The sequence below is a fragment of the Malurus melanocephalus genome, unplaced genomic scaffold (genome assembly GCF_030028575.1).
Source record: "Malurus melanocephalus ecotype Western Australia unplaced genomic scaffold, MMel_1.1 scaffold_141, whole genome shotgun sequence".
NCBI classification, from domain to species: domain Eukaryota; kingdom Metazoa; phylum Chordata; class Aves; order Passeriformes; family Maluridae; genus Malurus; species Malurus melanocephalus.
In genome coordinates, this window is record NW_026623373.1 from 1,813,135 (window position 1) to 1,834,945 (window position 21,811).

Sequence of the window (21,811 nt, forward strand, 5' to 3'; positions counted from 1 at the left end):
TATATAATATAAAGATGGAAGAAAGTCCACACACSTCTCAGTCTTGCTTAGGTTTAATATGATCCAAATCACCAAAAAGTGTGGAAATAACATTTCTGGGGAGAAGCATCCTGTGCCCTTACAGGCTATCACTCAACATTCAGCACTAACAAACATCTCAGGCTCTGCTAAGGATTTTATCTTCATCCCTAAGAGGCAAAGGAAGACAGCACATATCTCAAATTCAACTTTGTATTCCAGCCCAAAATCACAATATTGCATTCAGATACTCTTATCTGAATTGTAAACCTGATGAATTTTTTCTCCTGAATGCTACCATTGGAAACTCTCATTAAAGAAGTTACTATGGCTTCATTGCAAAATTACACCCTTGTCTTGAACAGGGAATAAAGGAGAATTGATTTTTCTTCTTTGCTAGGCATTTTGCATAGTAAGAGGGATAAATGGAATTGCCTTGACCAAGGGAGTACAAGAGCTGGGGTCTGCATTTGAGTTATATCCCTGCATTTGAGACATAAACTACAACAGCAAGAGCTGGGKTCTGCTTCTCTCTGGCAACTTTCTAAGAGCAGGGGAAAAATGCAAYATTTTTTTCAACCATTTTTCCTTTGTGGAATCTGGTGTGGGAACAGTGCAGCCCTGCACATACACACAGAGCTCAACAACCTGTGGCAGCCTTGAAGTCTTAGGTTGCCACACGCCGTGTTCTGTTCCCCTGCCAAAACAATTAGCAATGGAAAAGCACCAAGAAGTCGTGGGCTTAGGCACAGCAAAATGAAAAAGCTTAATTAGGTCCTGCAGGCAGTATAATGAAAATGTGGAAACAAATCTCTGTTACAGAAGATAGCTCAATGGGAGGCTGGTGTGCAGGATCARGCCATCTGTGGGCAGCCAAAAGTAATTTAGATTGGTGTTTTGACCAGCTCTGGCTGCRAGAGCCATTAAGGGCACCCATGTGTTAGTTTAATTGCAGTCAACTCAGCATTTCTTTTGCAAACACTACTGTATTTTAAAATCCTGGTGGCTGCAGCTGTCTGGGTTAAAAATTTAGATACAGGTCCTGGCACAAGAGCTCATTCCCTGTTAAAAAAAAAAAAAAAAAAAAAAAAAAAAAAAAAAAACCAAAAAAAAACCAACAACAACATTTTTTTTCGGGACTAGGAGGAGCATCTCTTTGACACAATACCAAGGAGGTGGGTGTTGAATTGGGCCCCTCCTCAGACATGATGGTCTAACACCCTGGTGCCCTCCTTGGGGTGAAAGAAATACAGAAGTAAAAGGCAAAAGTAACGCAGAGGGAATAATTTTGGGGAGTTTTTATCTATCTTCATTCTTATGAACTTGCATAAAACAATTCAAGTATATTACACACAAACATCTGAAAGGTTCTGGAAAAAAAAGTTAAGTCTGTTTGCTCAGATTAGAATTCCCAAGARAAATCAATTTTAGTGACAAACTCACATAGAATAATTATGTGAACATAATGTGGATTTACACAGTGGCCACCAATCTGCTGATATGGAAACAAACCCAAATCCAAAACACAATATTTCCTCCTAGGTAGAYRTCCCCAAATATCCTAAAATTGCCASCATGGTTCTTAAGCTCATGATCAGAACTACAGAAATACTCTTTTGTGGCAAATAACTGTTAATATTGTCTTTTTTATTTGTTTCCTGGATTTTTATACTTTTAACTTTGCTCCTCAGTCACAGTGGCATGCAAGTTCTTTTTTTAATCTCAAAGTTGAGATTTTCCAGTAATCTTTTCGTTACGAGAGTGGAGACCTCAAAAAACCAACTCAATGGGACAAGTTACAAGGCAGAGTAATGGGAGTCTTTAACAGAAGAGACTGATTTTGATAATGAATTTGGGCATTTCAAAGCATGCAAACCAAGAGCACTGCACCCTGCATATCCCCTCCAATTATTTTCCAATAATTTTGAGTTGGTARAAAGTAGAAATGGCAAACAATTAATTCCAAATTTACTCAAACAAACCAGAGAWACTTTATGCTACAGAAACCAAGACRTATCTCAGTCCTGTTTATGCTAATTTGTTGAATACTTTTGATCATAATTTACATGCTTTCTTGCTTGTTAACTTTAATTTGCACTTCAGAATTTGAAGCTGACTTTTAGTTCTGCAGTTAATACAACAATTTGGAAGTCAGTGATAATTATATGGCAGAACTAACCCTTAAATGGATGTTTTGCATGGGATCTTTTGTCTGCAGTTTATATTCTTGATAGGATGAAGTATGGTGTGAACAAAGGAAAATGAGAGTGAAGGCACGTGAAAAAGATACAGTTCTGAAGGAAAACAGGGAGGGAGAATGTTAGGACACTTTGGAATATTTTAAAGAAAGAAGCTGAAAGGAAAACAGTGCATGAAAAGTGAAATGCAGACTTGGAAGTAAAATASAGATGATTACCTCTAATGTATATACTAGTTGACATTCTAGAAAAGAATGGTATTTTTTTTAGAATACAACACATTTTAAAATGGTTTTTTTTTTTTAGAATGATGAGGTATTATTTTATTGCAGAGAACATATAAATGGCTGTGACACTATGAAGAAAAAGGCTTTAATATGCAAATCAGTGCAGTGGTCTATAAGTTGGCTAAAAATATGATTTTTTTTCTCTTTAATAAATTTGATTTTCTTTCTGTTATTGAAGTATCACTCTTTTTTTTTAAAAGGAAACAGTTATTTTTTAATCGATTTACATACATATAAGTAGTTTAGATGATATTTAGAATTGTTTCTAAATAAAGTCAGTGAAAAAAAAATTAATAAACTAGCTACCTTTTAATATAACATTTAACTCCTACATGTATTTTAGTGCAACTTTTGTTTAGTCAATAAAGCTAAAACATACTTCAGAGTACTTTTTAAGAAGGAAAATATCCATGACTGCTGAAMTTATTGACTAAAACCTACTTTTTCTAAGCTTAAATATAATAAACAACAATAATGCTGAAAGAGGATGTTTATGCTCAGCATAATCTTATAAATTATATTGTATTGTTGAATATATAAATAGCCATGAAAATACATATTCCTACTCACCCAACGGACAGGAAAGGCTCCTTTGATTCAAGTCTGTCAAGTAAATAAYAAAATTTTTAAATATATGTATTTATTGTGTTTATGAACAATTATACAATTAATTTAAAACAGCCATTCTCAGTATCAAGTTTATTTAATGACAGAATTTTACATCAACACAAGGGTCTGATCCATTTTACTAGGAGCTTAACTCTGAAAAAAATCCCATTTTCCGAAAGGAACTTTGGTCTAGAAATCAAATACTTACAGAGAAACACATCTAAGCCCTTAAAGTTTCACAGATGCAAATGAATGGGGCAGATATTTGCATGGAATGGCTAGAGTGAACAAGAAATAATTTGCTCCTTTTGTTGCTTATTTGTTGTTGTTGTTCATGCCATGATTTGACTTTAAACACAATTTTTTTTGTTGTTTTTCTTGTTGGTTTCCAGCAYCCCATGCTCATATGACATGATCACTTCATCATTATGGGAACTTCTGTYCCATTGAGCAGAGTTGGCCTTGTTCTGGGTCTGGGTGTTACTGATTTGGTAACTYCAGAGTCATGCTGAGGACCAAACCCAGTTTTTTAAAGTGCTCTCCCTCTCCCTGCTGTTGGTGCTKTTCTTGTACACCACCACACACTGGYAGGAGTCTCTTCTAMAAGCAGTCTCCATCCAACCCAGAGACAGATATAAGAGTCTTCATCTATGTTATCAGAGTGTTCCTGTTCTGGTATCTGCAACATGCTGCCCTCATTTTTCAGTGTATTCTGGCTTCAGTGAGTTTACTGATATCAGCTGCTTGATAGGACCATCAGGATGTGATTTTTAGAATYCTTTATAAACAAATTTAAAGCATATTTACATCTCAGTAATTCTGAGTGGCTACATGATGTGCAAAAATGTTCTGTTGTGATGATTCCCTCTGAGCATACTGTGCTAGGAAGAGCAACCAATAAACCTTCCATGTCATCAATATCTCTTTGTAGCCTTTAAGAAAAGAGTTTCTAATGAAACAAAATGTGTCATATGTGGAACTGAACATTTCATTTATGAACCCGAAACCAATTAAGTCCCACAACAAAATATTTGAAATTKAATTAATTTTAAATAATTATAGCAAACTGTAAACAAAGGTACTGTAAATAACAAAAGTTTTAAGAAAAGGATTTCACAAAAGTCTTCTTTGTAGAAAACTGAGTACCGTTGCAGTTACTTTTCATTCAGTAAAAGTTTTGTCCAAAAACTTCACAAACTGATAGACTGGTTTAGTTATTGCCACCATCTGAAATCCAAAATGTATTGAAAACACAGTCCCTCTTCTGTTGTCCTAATCACTATAGCTCACCATTCCATTTCTTTCTGGGGTTGAAATCCACAGGGRACTAGAAGAATAGAACAGGAAACACTGATGGCTTTGCATATACTTAGAAGCATGATAGAAGCCCCAAGCTGTGGTCAGGGGGATGCTTATCAGGGAAGTCCCAAGAAAATCTGAGTTTGGCTTCTCTGTGCTCAGGCAGTGCTGCCAGAGAGCCATAAAAAGTCAGGGATCTTCATTGGGGAGGTTCATCCTTTCTCCTGCAGGTTCTGTGCACTAGTGTTACTCTTTTGCATCCTGTTTTTCTGCTCAATGACATGATTCAGACAGGGGAAACACTCAGTGTTTGGCTGGAGAAATTAATTATAAGCATAATGAGCAAAGAATGAAAGTCTCAGAACATACTTACATACTTCATATTACAGAAATTTTGTCATGAAGAGAGACCTGGCACTACTCTGATGGAGGACATTCTGGTGGATTTTACTTGTAAACAAAAAGTGTGTGATAGGATGCCCTGTGGGCAAAATACTGCAATTAAAAATCTATTTGAAATCCATTCTCAAGCTGGAATTCAATTTGATTTAAATGATGCTGGCCTGGGTTTGACCTCTCCCTCTATTTAACTAAATGGTTTTAGATAATTTGCTGCATTGCTTTTAATTAGTTTAAGTGTTCCTTATAGTAAAGGAATACAATTATCTGTTGGCCTTTTATTTGGTAATTCAGTACATGGCAAATTAATACAAAGGTTTTAAACTGCAACACAATATGAAATAATATCCTATATCATCTTTACTGGTGACATTTATCAATACATATTATAGACTTTTTAATTTTCTTTTCAACCTAATGTATGCTGAATTTTCCAGAGCTTTGAGGAATTCCTCCATAATTAAATATGATATTGCAAAAAGACTAATCCTRATAAGTTTAGAGAAAGGCTCTCATACACCTCCAGAAAAAAACCTAAAACAGAAATTATCTCTTTTGCAAAAATATATTTAATGTTCAAGAAATATGAAGTTGAACGTAAACAGAAAGAATCATGTTTTGATTATGTGGGAATGGTAATGAATCAGGAAAGATTGAGATATTTTCTTTCTTTCTTTCCTGAAATGGTTTTCCCATCAGAAAAATTCAGTTTGTCAATATGCCACGGCAATATATCCATTTGAACAGGAGGGAGGGATGCTAATCCTTGGCATAACTGGGACAGGGCAGACTGAGGCTGTGTTTCTCTTTGATTATGAGCTAAGATTTTCTGAAAGGCCTGACTTCCTTATCCATATATAATTGATAAGTTTTGCAGGAGGAAAACAAATGTTTACACTACATAAATTGCTCAATTGAAACTAGTCACTATGAATTGAACAGGCACAGGCAATTGATTCSTACCCATTGATATGCTACAGTACTGTCACATTGTGTTTAAAATAAGAACCCCAGAAATTCCACATTTAGTGTTATTCTCCTCGCAGCCTGTCTTGGAGAGTTACAAGTTCCGATTAACGCAACTGTGAATTTTATTATTTTCTTTGCTGCTAAGTATGCTTATATAAATGGCACTTATCAAAATTCCACCTTTGACATGGACTAAACATCCAGATGGACAAATGTTCAAGGTTTGCAGACAAACATATGGGGAAACGTGACTGGACTAAGGGTGTGTGAATTCCTCGTTGACTTGTAAACAAATCTTTCAACGACAGGAAGATCCCAAAGTAAATTCTACTTTCCTTGCATAGTTGTCCTATTAAGGTTACAGGCAAGACTTTTCGTGTGTCTGAGGCCTGAACCAAGATATATAAATCTATATAATTTCTTGTTAAAAAATTGTCTCTCCTCCATCCCAAAACTGTTTACAGGACAAAGTGAATAGCATTTCTAAAAATATCAATGCAGTACAYAAGCAAATGGATTTTGGCCAGGGATTCTCCAAGGTAATTAATTATGAATCAATATATTCTTCYTTGTGGTGGTCACATAATTTCATCTTTAAGCACTTAGCAGGAAAAATACATGTAGGTGAAAGAATTTGTTAAGGTACTTATTCTGACTTGTTGATAAAACAAAATTCTCTTCCCTGGGAAGGGTCAGGAACCAACATTCTTTTTTTTAGCTGAGTCATCATTTTGGGTAACAACCTTCATATCAGAATTCCTGGGGTGGATTAGCTGAGTGAGTTGCTGACATCACACATTTGCTGTTTGGCTATAAAATGCATGAATAGTGACTGCACTTTTCAAGGTGATTGGAATAATTTTTATTCAAGCCACATAGAAAAGTCAGGCCAACTGAAAAGTTTTTTGGATTTCACTATAGGATTAATGTGTATTTGGACTCGCTGATGTTCCTGACATATTTACCTGTCAAGGATATTTTTTTTTTTTTTTTTTTGTGCTGTACCCAGTGATAGCTCATCACTTCTTACAGAAACNTTTTTTTTTTTTTTTGTGCTGTACAGCTTTAAGAACCAAAAATTTAACAGGATCAAAGATTTAGCAGAAATATGTGTAGTGAAAGAATATTCAGATTTATGGCTCACCCTGTTTATCAATGCATTACATTTTAAAATGAGAAGAGCAGCTCAAGGGACCTTTCCAAAGAAACTTAGGTTGCTATTCACAGTAATCAAACATGAATGCATTTTTCTCTGCATGTTGTGTTTGTGGTTTGAAGTGATCAAAAAACATCTTCAGAAATTTTTAAAGAGTGTTTTATACTGTCATCTATTTTCTTTCTTTTTAAAGCATGTGCATTATAACTTTTGCTACCTTTCAATATTTCTATTCAATGTWAGCAGGCCTAATAAAAGCATGTCTTTGTTTATAGAAGAAATATAGTTTCATGTAACTTCTGTGATCTGAGTCTGAAATAACAATTCCTGGTGCACACCATGTAATCCTTCCTTTCTGGTTTCTGTGACTTAATTTCAATCCAAGATAATTTTCTGGGACATTGTCAGTAACCATTGTCTAACAGAACTAGGGAAGAAGCTCATTTTGTCTTCTGAATCTTTCATAAATATGTTTGTTAGTGTTGGCAAGCTTTATTCAAGAGACACAGTCATATTCTGGAACAAATAAACACTAGAATGACTGTAAAAGATCTAATCTATCAGAAGTATTTCAGAAGAAGAGGGAATGGAAGAATAATTTACAGGTTTATGTCAAATTTTACGATTGCTCCTAATAAATTTAATAACTTCTGCTCCCATCTGGTGGTTGACATTGCAATTGATGRCTCTGATTAAGAAAACAACAACAACCAGCCATTGTTTTCATGAATATTGCATTATGTTAAATACTGTGTGTTAGTTTTCGCAGTGCCTCGAGAAGTTGTATTCCACAGAGCCAAGTGCTTCTGTTATTTATTGAAACATAAAACTTCTAGAACAAAATAAAATGCATCACTCAAACCACGGATGGAAACTAATGCACTGTGAACTCAAAGTGTCATTTCTCAGTTCAAACTGAGTCCTTTGACACAATAACAGACTTAGTAGACAAAAGATAAGACAGATGACAGGTAAGACTTGGTCTCATTTTTAAAGCTCTTGATATTGCCTGATAGGAGAGTCTCATAATCAAGCTGAGAAAATACAATCTAGCCCCAGCATGACCATGCACAAAGAATTATACCAATGGGAACAAGTGGCCCATTGAATAATAGGAAACCAATGCCATGCTATATTTAGTTTTGGTTTGCATAAATGATTTGAATTTCAAAATTGACTGTGTGTAAAACTGTTAACAAAACGCTGGTCTTTAATAATCAAATGAACAGAGTTGAAATCTGATATTTTTTTATAAATTGAAGGGTTTAGTGTAATTTTCGGTGTAATAAGATTTAAAAAAGAAAAGTAGAATGAGAATTTGAGAACTAATCAATACCTATATGAAATGAAGGACAACTGTGTGAGCACTGCAAAAAAGAGGTTACWGGAGAGAATGAACTGAGTAACAGGAGACTGCTAGTTTTGGGGACATATTAAAGTATCTTTCCACAGAGCTGATTGAGAAGTGTCCTTTAATCAGCACATGCTTCCTCTGTTCTAGTCTCAGATCACAGTTAATCAAAGTTCACAACTGRAATATTCAAGTGTACTAAAACTAAATTTTACAGTTACTGAAGAATTTATTCGATAAGAAGCTACTACACTAGTAAGCACTCTAGGGATAAACAGATTATCAAACAAGATTATTCCTTTGGCTACCAGGCTCTCTCTATGCAGATCTATACATAATACTTAATAGATGTATAATACATATTTAGTCCCTTATGAAAGGATCACAACACATTACGCATTCTGTCTCATTAAAAAAGATCCATTTTTTTAATATTTTGTGACTTTTGACAAGGTTAATGGTTTAAAATTAAGAATAACTTAGATTATTTCTTGAAACATTAGTTTTTTCCCCAAGTCCATGAGGAAAAAGTTGCCCCCTGAAGAAGGTAACTTCCCAAGGTATCTGTAGGTATGATGTGGATATGGGTCATACCTATCTGAATTTCTGGTCATAGAGAAAACTGAAATTATAGTTGGTGCCCATGAGACAGCTTGGTTTGAGCATTTTCTGTCTAGGAATGCTTCTGCCCACCCTTGGGTTTGGTTTGCATTTATGYACTTTGCATTTAATATGCTGCAAAAGGGAAGTGCCTTTAGTCTTTTCAGTGCTCTGAAGTGAAAGAAATGGAATATTTGGCCCAGCATAAAGTTATCACATGACTTGAAAACATTTTATAKGTCTGGACATCAGAAAACAAGTGGAAGGTTTTTTAATTAATAAATTAAATTTTACTTTATTTTTTTAGAAGAAAGTGAAAAGCAACAGCTATTGATCCAGTGCACTTTATTTCACCAGTTCTACTTTGCATCTAACCCCATGACAAGGCAGTGCCACAGCACTCTCTGCAGGAAAGGTTTTTGAGGGAACMCTTAGCACAGGATGCTGTGCTGTTGTATCGATACCTGATGTCATCCCATACTGAAGTACAGAACCCACCAGACATACACAGCACATGACCCAATGTAACTGGTATCCTAGTAAAATCTGTATCTTACATCATTTGAAAACATGGAATGCTTGACATACATACAAGTTCCAGGGGCCTCTAGGATTTTCTACCCCATGAGTGGTTAGGATAGATAACATTTTAGCAATTAGTTAATAGAAGGTAACTAATAGTCTGTTGAGAATTATCTTTGAAGTTTGACAGCTGAAAAACTGAATAAAAGGTATCTTCCCCTACAGGGACAAAGTGCTTTAAAGAGACTGTCTCTTCCCTACAATAATTCCCTACTACTACAATTTTCACAGCAGCAAGGGGCTTGGATGAGACAAAACCAGCATGTGCAAAAGTTGGTTTTGATATACACAAACAAATGTACATTGTCATGTTGGGTACTGAATGCATTACTGTTATAACATGGGATGAAATGGTTTTGGGAGTGTGGTAGCAAAGGGTGGGATGGAGAGCTAAGGGGAACTAAAGGTAAAAAGGAAGTAGTTTCCAACAATAATACTCAATAATGGTGGGCCAAAACTTTGGCAGCAAGAAGAGAGCAAAACTTAAAAACTTTAAGTAATTTAAAATTAGTACCTTATCTGATTTTACAGGTTTGCTTTTAATGTATCTTCCTTTATGAATCCAAAAATTGCAAAGCTATCTAAATGGTGCCATGGATCCTCATAGTTAATATAAATACTGGAAGTATGTCTGAGGAAAACTAAATTGTGATTTGGATTGAAATTGATTCAGACTCTACATTTGAAAACCTTCTTAGATGATTATGGATTCCAGTTTCCTCCCATGACATCCAAGAGAAGATTCCTGTTGCCAAACCGTGATAAGCTACACTGTATTTAATCCATACATCACATCTATGTGAGGTTGCCAGTCGTGAAGTAATTCATGCTCAGATTCAGATGGTTGCAAGTTTCCCAAACTRAAAACATGCTCAATCTGGTACCTTTGCTCAAGAAAGCAAAGGAAGCAAATCCTGAAGAATAAAAAATAACTCCGTGCTGCTGCCAATTTTTATATGCTTTTACCCATGATTTGTAATAGTGGCTGAATTGTGCAAAAAACGATGCTCCAAACAAAAGAAGCAATTTTGAGAAAAATACAGTGATGTAAGTAGTGTGCCTTGGAGCTCTCTTCGTTGCAGGTTTAATCATCCTTTGCATGAAGCTGATCTCACCTGACCCTCTTCTGCTCTAAATCAGAGGAAGAACATTCAGGTCAATATGTACTGATCTAAAAACATCTGGAATGAGTTCATCAGGGTGGGTTGAACAAAGCAGTGTTGACTGATCYAAAGCACACGATCAATACTACTTTACTGTGTGGCTATTTGCAGTCACAAACAGATGAAGGTTAATGCARGCATTGCCTTTCAGGATCCCAAGGGTAGAGGCTTAATATCCTTTTTTCCCTCAATGACACCACTAACACTTAAAAGCAGTTAGAGGAGGATCACTTCTCTGACAATGTAAGATTTGTGTTTGTCATGGTGTTTCCTGGAATAATCCCACTCATGCAAAATCAAACAATGCAACATTCATTTTTATATCAATAGGTATCAGAAAACATGTATTTATTAGGATGTAAATCACACATGATTATGAATACATTTTATTTTTTTTACTTTTCAGTAAAATATCCAACGATTTTTTCAGAAGTTTTGGAAATATTTGTAACATAATCTGCCAAAAAGGCATGCAGTTTGTAACCTATTCTTTAAAAAATAAAATYGCATTTGACATTATGCATCAACAGAGCCAAGTATCAGTTCTGGCAGGGTGGAAAACATATCTTCAGACAGTACTGCTACAAGACAATCAGAATTCTCCAAGAAATAAACCTGCATGGTAATTTTATTGTTAATAACTCACTGCACAATCATATGTTGGTATTGTCCCTCAGTGTTGCACACAGYCTTCCATGCTATTTGTAATACCACTTAACAATCCCACTTTCTTTTAAAGTAAATGTACTCTAAATTTCTTCTTCTAATATCATTCACAGGACTTTAAAATATGCTACAGTCTCTCATTTATCCAACCTTCCTGATTTATTCTCAGAGTACGAAATTTATAACCCAGCATCGTATTTCTGTTGCTCTTTGTAAGCCACCTAAAGGTGCCCTTGCAGTACCCCAGCAGCTCCCAGACCAAATTACAGCTTTCTGTATAATTAGAGGTGTTACATTATGTGAGAACCAATGCCTAATTGCAAGTGCACTAAGTGGTTCTCTGAAGCACAGCACTCTGCAGCTGTGATTACTGCAGCAATTAAGGGTTTACTAAATTCCTGAAAATGAAGAATTCCCCTCGTCGTTTGCGATGTCAGGACAGGCCCTTCTCTGTTCTGTGTCATGAACCCTATGTCCTTACTTTTAAGAATTAATTATACAGATTCCAAAGAGCATTGCCTGTAAATCTGGATACCGTTTCCATGATGCCTTCCTCACTAAAACTCAAATTTAGAAAAGATACCATGGTGTCAGCTTCTAATTTTTTTTTTTAATATGTTGAAGGTACTATTATTTTTTATAGCCTAACTGAAATACAGTAGAACACCTACAAAAGACGTCATCTTCATATGGAAGACAGCATGTTGAGTCTAAACTGTTTATTTCTTAATTAAATGCAAGAATCAGTGCAGTAATAAAGAATAGAAATCTCACATGTAATAAGGGATAGGAATAGGGCTCAGGCTGTCAAGATTTAAAGTGAATGCATGACTAAAAGTACTATTTCTGTTTGCCTGCAGGCGAACCCATCAGAGCTCTGGAACTTTTAGGAATGTACTTTTTGATTTATAAGCCAAAGCATTTTCCATTCATATTAGCAGCTAAAATTCTTGGATAAGARAGGAGTTATAATAACTTCAATGCAATCAGAAGGTTGTGAACATGTTTTCTGTTCTACTGTGATAAAAACAGTGATTAAAAACCATGAAAAAAATAAGATAGCTTACAGTTAGATACCTTAGCTACAGTATATTGCTTCTGGTTTCATAGCAGAAGGAAAAAATAAGAAAGAAAATTAAATCCCAGGAAAAAAACCCGCAATAATAAGAGAACAGACTATTCTCCAAATTTGCTAATCTCTGAGCATGACTGTGGTTATGGTGTCTGGGTTTTTGTGGAAGAAAACAACATAATTCACATGATATTATATATCACCTTCTGCAAGAGGAAGAGGGCTGAGGTAGGAAGAGGGATGCAGCTCYTGTGCAGATGTGTGTAAACTGGTGTCACTACCCCTTGACAAAGGAAAAAAAATGTATAATTCTAAGGAATAACTTGAGAAGAGATTGTAACAAAGACAAGTKCTACTTCTTATGTATGACATATTTCTAACTGAATCTATATCAAGCCCATAGTTTAAAAACTGAAGGTGAATAAAAGCAAGCAACCATGAGAAAAATGTAAGACTTATAGTGATGATCTGAGAGGCAAGATCTTCTCTAGTCCACTTCTGTACGGGAGTTAGCACAATTTTAAGAATAATGAATAGGAAGTTTTAAAAAAGAAAGACAGTTTTGTTGTCCTAGTTATTGAAGTTACCACATTAGGAATTATACTACTGAATGAAGAAATCAAGATGCCAGTTGCATTTTATGTCTTTTGGTCCATTTCTCTATCTGTGACTTATATAAAAATGAAGAGAAGCAAAAGGTTTTCCTGAAAATTGCTAAGGATGTAAGGTATCTTTCTCTCCCCCATTTCCCCCCTCTCCAAAGCTATCAAGTGCTGAATATTYTGGTCATGTGAAAAGGCAAACTTAAACCTTTGGTTCTCCCAGCCCATCTGAGCACTTGCATTGTTTTAAACATCCATGGGACCAAACTGATTGCAATTATCAACATAATTCAGAAATTAAGACCTGCATTAATATCTGCCATCAGCAGATATTTTAAAATTATTCTTATTATATTAGTTATTTCACATGGGGTTCTTTCCTAGGAAGAAAAAAATTAAAAAAAAAAAAAAGTTGATTCAGATCAAACTGAATCACTGGATCTTCTGTAGCTTTGTAYTTGTACCTTTAAAGATTTTGATGTAATTGAGAATACTATTTAAATTCTCAACACAAGCAAAATTTATGCTGTTCAAGTGAGAATTTGAAACTAAATTGCATTTTTCTGTACAGTAATGATTGTTTCAAATGTGACCACTGGCAACATTCTTTGACGAAATGAATATAAGTAATATCTTAGTAGAGTTAGAATTCTCTCTATTTAAACAAGCCTAGAAATGTGGGGATTTTTTATGGAAGCTAAATCTTTTGTCAGAAGAGCTGCAGAGCAATATTCATCTTAATCAATTCCACTGCACTGAAATAAAATAGTTTTTTTCATGAAGAAAGGTAATCAAAAGCATCAGGAGGATAAATTTCTTAAAAAAGAATSAATTTGATTCAAAAGAAATACCATACTATGTCTTAATATGACGTAGTCATAGAAAGATTATGCTCCATAAGCATAAATGATTTTTTTTGGTTCAATATATTGAATAAAGTAGAGACATAATCATAATTTGATGCAAAAGTGAAGCATTAGAAAATACTTGATCCATTTTGTTTTCTTTTTTCTGAACTGTATTTTTAGTCTCTTGTATGCCAGGGATAATGATGGACACTCAAGTTCATTAAGAAAAAGAAAGTATAAAGAAAAAAAGTTGTTGAAAATGTAGGACARTATTCAATTAAGAAAGATACTTATTTTTATTATATTCCAGGTTTAAAAAGATTGCTAATACACTATGAGTGACACACTGCCACAGTAATTATGTAAAATCCTGCAGTATTCTAATGGAATAGTAAAGCATGTCTGGCACAAAACTTGTTGAGTTTATGCTACTGCTTTAAGTRGGAAGAATGATCTCAAGAAAATTTTTATACTAGAAGAAACAATCAAGTTGCCCATCACTGTCCTTTTCAGACTTTCTTCTGAAATGAAGTGTGCTTAGAAGTGCTCAGAAAATAAACTCAAATTAATTGATGGCTCTGAGGCAAACCAAACYACACCAAACTCTATAAACAATATTAACAATAAATGCAAGAAGCAGAGAGCAAGCAGAGAAAGACTTTAAGTAATTCTTTCAGCCTCCGCTATAAGACTGAAAAACCAAAGGAAATTGCAAGATGTGTAATATAATTAAATCAGKTTTGTGATAGAGATTTTAAAAGTAAAATGTACTGAGGAAATTGATAAAATATTTGTATCAAAGAAAAATAAAACATTGATGTAAAAAGTAATCATAACATGTAAATAAAAGAACATCCCTTTCCAGTATACTAATATTAGACATTTAAATAAAATAATTTGTTCCAGAGGCCATGGGAGTTATAAAATTGAGAAATAAATGCTGTTTAATGTAGCTAATTAGTAGTATGTTAAATCGAGCATGTTGAATATACATTTCAATTGCATTATGTGGAGAAGTGATTGGTAATGGGAAATCCCTGCACTGTCTAGCACCACTCAGGGAGTGCTGAACTGCACACCTGAAGTTTCAGCAAGCAGCTTGGAAAAGCCTTGTCCTGGAGGGAAACCTTTGCAGGGTCACCATATGCTACAGCTGGGCAGTGTTGTGGGAACTCAGTGCTGTGGGTGGTTCTGATCACAGCCAAGTCAGCACAGTGAGAGGCTATTTCACCCAGCTTTTCCTGGCTTTTTAAATCTGTTCTATTAATTGTCTCATGCCAGAATGTGCCTCAGCAGGATGGTTCTTGGGCTAGACAGCATCCTGCCCAGACAGCGTTAGGARTACTGGGAGGACTGGGGACTGAGTAACTTTCCACGGAGCCTTCAAGATGTTGCACTGAGATACAGCCCATTTTCTTGTGGCCCTCTAAAGAAGCTTGGAGTTTGGAAGGGTGAGAATAATCCACATCGAGAGGGCTGTTCTTAGATAAGAGTCTTGGAAAAGTTCATAGGTCAGTTACAACATTAAGCCGTAGAGCAAAGAGAGTGACTCGATACCCTGGCAGTGCCCACTAACTTGCCTCTCCATTTTTCTTCCAAATCCTAGTCCCCTGCTTTCCTACACTGTACAAATATCACTTTACTTCTGGGGATTTGTCTTTGGTCAACCAGCTAGCTTTCTCAGAAAGCAGAGTCAGGGACACTGTGCTTTGGGATGCTGTTCTCAGTTGTATGGGTACCACCACACTGGTTTTGACTCCTCACACCCTGTGAGGTCTCCAGCAAATTCCCACCACCCCATGCAGCAGAGCCTGCAGTAATTGTGCTCATTTTCCTAACAATAAAAATGGCACCATTCTTACCCCCTGTTGCATACTTTTTTTCCCAAAAGACCCACAAGTAGGTGTCTCTGTTATCTTTCTCAACCCCTCTCAGCCTTGTTACTACCAGAGGGGTGTCAGAGAAGAATTTAACCCCCACCATGCTGACAGCCATGCAGGAAGRACATGCCATATGTCCTGAGGGCAGGACAGCCAGAGGCAACATGGGCACTGTAGCTCTGCTTCTYGTGTCCTGCAATCCCAGGATAACCCACTCCTTGAGCAACTGGGAAGGGTTGCAATGTTAACAGCTGCCAGGGGAAGGAAATACAAGAGTCTCAACCAGTTTTAAAAAGAAACAAAGGYTTCCAAAATGAAGAAAAGCTCTCAGGTATGTACTTAACATGTCATAGAGCATGGTAGTGGACTGAAATGAGCAACAAATAGTTAAAAAATTCTTTTATGATGTCAAGAAGCAGAATGCCATTCCATCGGAGTATTTGTGGTTGATTCTACTTTGGTGTGTTGCAGCATAAACACCGAGTCAAAAAAACAGTAAGTGGGTGCTTTCACAGGGTGACACAGAGTTGCTTTAGTGAAATACTGATCAAAACATCACTAAATTAAAAAGACAAAGTGTGATCTTTTATTTTACCAAAACATTCCTCCCCAAGAGTGCTTTAACACATTTGTGTCAGCACCTTTAATCTTCACCTTGTGTTTCAAAGGTACTAAGATTTGCCAGTAAAATTAGTTTCTGCTGGCGGCTAAACCAATATAACAAGACACAAAACAATTTTAAGATGCAGATTTTTCAAGCATGTGATTTTCTGCAGAAGTGCTGTGCTGAAAAGAAAATTCAGAACAATTTTGAATCTTCTGGGATTTAGGTCCCCACTCACATACTGAACAGCAATGCAAATTAGGATGAATGCTGCTGGAGCTCACAGCTRTGTTAGATTTTAGCTGATTCCTGAGCATACTCTAAATACATTTTAAGATATTCAGTGAGTATTCTTAATATTAATAATGTTTTTAACAGCTTTCTGAAGCAAAGACTKAATGTTCTCAAAATATTTTTAAGGCCTAAACAAAATCAAAAGTCCTTTTATAATTTATTCATCTGGTTTGCATCTAAAAAAATTTATGTGTCTTCCATTTAGGCTCATGCTAAGTTTCACAYAGGTAAGGTTAAATGAGATTATTTTCACACAGTTCATAAAACTAGAAAAGTTAAAATAAAGGAATATGTATCCTGAACTGTTACAGAGTTCAGTAACCATTTTTACCATCACAGGAAAAAAAAAGAATCTAATGACTTGGACACACAAGCCAATTATGAGAACATAACACATCATAGACATCAATTGTTCTGTATTAACAACTTATTGTATATCCAGCTATAAATGTGTCACAAWCTTCTTTTCAGAGATGCAGAGTTCTTTGAACACTTTTGAAGCCTCAAGAACTTCAAAGCAAATAAAATCATGCAAGTCTGTGCAGCACTCCTGCTTGCTTATCTTAAAATTGTTCTTAATGTCTCACATATCAAAAATACCATGTAAAATCTGTAACAAAGGCAATTGAACAAATAACAGTTGTGCACAATATTGTGTTGTACACAGTCATTCTTTTTCCATTGGATTTCTGCCTTAAGACAGTTTTTTTCCAGACAAATTTCGTGAATATGAGTATGAAAATTGCACATAGTAAGTGTCAAAGGTTGTTTAAATGACTGTCCTAGTTTTGTCAAGGAGAGGATTTTTTTTTTTTTTTTTTTACGGTAGCTGGGTGTGGTGGTGTTTTCCCTTGGTCCCAGCTACTGGGGAGGCTGAGCCCACAAGGGCTGAGCTGATGTGCACTTTGCTGAGCTGGCCCGCTACAGCCTGACATTGAATAACATCTTACATCAGTTCCAGGAGTGGGGGTAGAGGACTTTTTCTCCGGCTTCTGGGAAGAAAGGCATTCCTTTTCCAGTTGGGAGAAAGTGTGGTGTGGTGCAGAAAAGATGGTTGGTATTTGTCATGGGCTTTCCATGTAAAATACTTTTTTGTCTTATACATTTTGTTATGAATATTTTTTTCTGTTACTGTTCCCATTTTAAAAAATCTCATTGCTGTTTCCAGTAAATTGTTCTTATCTCAAACTGTAATTTTCACCTTTTTCTACTTCCAATTCTCAACTTCATCCATGGAGCAGCAAAGGAGAAGGAAAGGAGTGGGAGTGAGCAAGCAGAATCTGGTTTGGGAGAACCTTGGGGTGCCCTAAATTGGGAGTGTCACTGCTAAACCTCAGCAATGACCATATAGCACATCTCTTTATGCATTAAATTTGTTGTCTTGTCAAAGAAGGAAATTATATTGCTTCATCACAATATGATCCTGATTTTTAAAACAATTCATTACCTTCTTGGTCTTGATAAATTGATTGCTATTAATGTGTTCTGGTACATTTCTTAGAATCAAATCTAGCCCGACCTAATAATTTGCTGGATCTCTTCTTCTCAAAAATAGTTATAACACCTGCCCATGGGTGTTACATTACCTTACATGACCCCCATAAACTTTTGGGAACTATGAGTAATAGTGCACACACAGATTCAGCTAGTCCTTTGAACACACTGCAGTGAATATTRTCTGATATTTCCAATGAATTCACTTAGTCAAACACTGGTTAGCCTAATTTTTTATTGAATAACCCCTGGTTAAAATTGATTTTCTCTAGTAGCTGGTCAGCTAACCACTTTTGCTGAAGTAAAAGAAGACTTTTCTGTATCATATACTATCTGCTCTCCTTTCCTCCTAACTGAAAATCAGAGGATGTTACTCTAACAACAATCTTTTTGTTACCTTTTATACTGTTATGTGTTTTAGCCTTTCTGATATCCTGCAGGATGACTCTGCTCTTCTTTTCTACTTCCAAACATGGGGTTTTGATTCCACATTTTGTACAATTCCTTTTCAATTTTTAGAATGTTAAAGAAAGTTGATGCTGCCATATTATTCCTTTGTTAGATTTTTTTTTCTGCTTCAGGAGAATTTTCTGTTCTACCTTAAGCACAATCAGTACAAGATTTTCTGCACTCCTTTTGTCCCTCAAATTTCTTTACAAAAATMTTTCTACTTACCAGGTCTCTGAGCTCATTTAAGTCAGTCCTTTYTGAAATCCATTATCCTATTTCTACTGCTTACAGTCCTTCCYTTTAACAGTGGCTGTTTCATGACAMCTAAATTTTTAACCAGTGACTCTCTTAGTGCAAACAAATCTAATGTAACCATTCTCCTCTTGACTTTCTGAGTCCTGTGGGTGGATCCTGTCCAGCAGCTAAGGACTTACACAGTCACTGTCTCACTCTCCTACCATTGTCCCCTATCTGGATGAAGAACAGACCAAAAGTGAAAAAGCCTCMTGGATTGAGATAATTGCASTGTAATAAGGGAAAGAARGAAGAAAAWAWMCCAAGTGATGTAAAGGCAATTACTTTTCAAATCCCATAAGTAGTCAGGGCAGTGTCTGAGCAACAGCTGYTTTGGAAGAAAAACCTTCCCAGTTTTTATTTCTGRCTATCTGAGAGAATATTTCTTTGGMCAKGTWGGATCAGCTGTCTCAGAKGTATTCCTTCACAWCYTCTTGTCCAACCCAARYCTATTAATTRCAAGGGCAGAATAGGAAAAGGAGAAAACCATGAGGCTGTGTAAACACTGTTCATCAACAGCCCAAACACTGGTGTGTTTTAGTAACAAATCCAAAACTCATATGGGATCTGATGAAGAAAGTTACCTCCATCCCAGTCAAACCCAGTACAGTGTTCTGAAATAACTAAATGTTCTCAGTGTTGCCAAAACTTCATTAGTCATTGACATTTATCTTCTCACATGTTATTAGGTTAACAGATACTGAGATAAAAATATTTCTCATTATCATAGAATCATGGAATTGGTTGGGTTGGAAGGGACCATAAAACAACAGAGTGGTTTGGAAGGAACCTTAAAGGTCATCTAGGTGCAATCCCCCCACACAAGCAGGAAGGCCATGCACTGTATCAAATTGCTCAGGACCCCATCCAGCCTGGCCCTGAACATTTCCAGGGATGGGACACCCACAACTACCCTGGGCAACATCTTCCAGTGCCTCTCTCCCCTCTGAGTGTAGAATTTCTTCCTAATATCTAATCTAAATCATTCTTCTTTATRTGAAAACTGTTCTCACTATCTGCCCATACAAAAAGATGCTCTCCTTCTATTTTATAAGTTCCCTGTAAGTCCTTTCTTGTGCTTAATACTCCAGAGTAGGACACGGTACTCCAGGTGGGGCCTTACAAGGTCAGAGTAGAGACAGAGAATGAAGATGAAGGCAGAAAGGGAAGGATTATCTTAGTTGCTCAAAAAAGCCTCATAATCTTCTAGAGAAATAGTTTGCACTGCATTCATGAAAGGACACAAGCTAGGATATTTTTCCTCTTTAAAATTCCTTTAGAATTTTCCACAGGTCTCTCTCTTATCCTTGTCTTTTCTGTAGAACAGGTATTTTTGAGAAAGCCTTCAAATGCTCAGGGGTGGAAATGTATATAAATGACAGAAATCACAGATCATCTTTCAAAATCTTTTGAAATACTGGCAACCAGGACAGAGTAGACCAAGGTTACCAGGAACACCTACAGAGTTTAGCAGCTTGCAGTTAAGAGTAATGATGAAACAGGGATTTTCTTCTCCAAAAATAATGCTTCTATCACTTCAGTCAAGGGCAGCTTTATGATAAAACTTCAAACTGCTTCTATGTAGCACAGAGTCTCAGACTTAAAATGCTCCTGGTCCTCTTATTCTGAGATYCCACCCTTGAATTTCCATCTGAAGYTTTCARACCAGAGAAGGCATGAAAARGTACTGCTCAGGTGTGTCTGAATTCACTGCCAAGCTGCTCTCTTCATTTCACCTACAGCAGAAGTGAGCCCTAATTCCTTCCATGGATCTGGAGCATAAATTCTGTAGTACTTTTATGAGAAGYRAKRTTTTTTGAGCAGAAATACATATGGGCATGGTAGCCCTAACAATCTCTAGTGCTTTACTAAATGAAATTGGTTTGGAAAAAAAAGTGGATGTTTCTTCAAGTTTGTACAAACTCTATAACAAAAGGCAGCTGAGAATAAGAGAAAGACACTAGCAATGCTCTCCTGAACAGCCAAGAGAGAAGTCATGTTTTGTCAGAACTTGGTTCTCGCCCTTGGCAGAAGAATACATGAGAAATCAGTTTTGTTGCTCTGAAATTATTTATTTCACTGATCACTATAAATAAAAAAATTCACAAAAATTGAATCCATAGCCAAGCACTGAATCATAAGGACTGAAAGTTGAAATAGCACTCAATTAAGAAAAAAAAAAAAAGATTAATATTAGTACTAGTAGTGGGAGCATTAATAAATACTTAGATCACTGCAGAGGTCTTTCTGTCAGTAGACTCAGTAAAAGACAGATTTCTAATTTTATTGTGTACTTTATTATAATTCTGGTAAAAATTGCACAGTGCCACTGGTAGATACATTTTAGATTAGCATGTTTTTTTTCTGATAAAATTTGTATTGGGGTAAGTTAAAGTGAAATCTCAATTACCTGTAAAGTGCTGAAAGTGGCCGCTTGTTGCCAGGTTTTGGTCTGTATGGTTTTGGCTCTCCTGCCATGTTGATATCTGAAAGCAAACATTTTATATCAATAAGTCAAACATCCACGAGTTTGTAAAGGCACCTTCAAGTCACTGAAAATGAGTAATAAGCAGTGAAAATGGAGAGCATACCTAAAACACCTGACTAGTTTTTACCTCTTCTGTATTGATGCTGTGAAATTTTCCAAAAAGTTCTTACTTTTATGCATGAAGATTTTAGACAAAATATCAGTTGTTTACAGAGAGAAATTAAATTTTTTAGACACACAAATTTCTACTAAGTGAAGCCAACAGCATATTTCCATTACAGAAGAATCTTCAGGAGGTAAATTAGATGGTGAAACAAACAATGGTCTCAAGTCAAATTCTGCTGTGAAGGAACTCTTCTGAAGAGTTTGTTTTAGGATCTGAAGAAATACACACTGATCTTTAACTGCTACTTTACCATCCACTCAGAAATTAACTCCTCAAAAATAAATAAGAGTGTCTATTTCCTACCTCAAATACATCTCTCCTT

The 21,811-nt window shown here is 35.8% G+C and overlaps 1 protein-coding gene across 2 annotated transcripts in view; it reads right to left on the minus strand.

Annotated features, from left to right (window-relative positions):
* Positions 1-21,317, minus strand: part of RALYL (RALY RNA binding protein like) — a 72,419-nt gene extending 51,102 nt beyond the window's left edge. For both annotated transcript variants that reach the window (XM_057371124.1, XM_057371125.1), the window contains exons 1-2: positions 21,246-21,317; positions 3,074-3,106 (exon numbers count right to left, since the gene is read on the minus strand). In XM_057371124.1, the coding sequence (XP_057227107.1) occupies positions 3,074-3,106; positions 21,246-21,313 (101 nt within the window). In that variant the 5' untranslated portion in view covers positions 21,314-21,317. The remainder of the gene's footprint in view (positions 1-3,073; positions 3,107-21,245) is intronic.
* Positions 21,318-21,811: the final 494 nt, after the last annotated feature.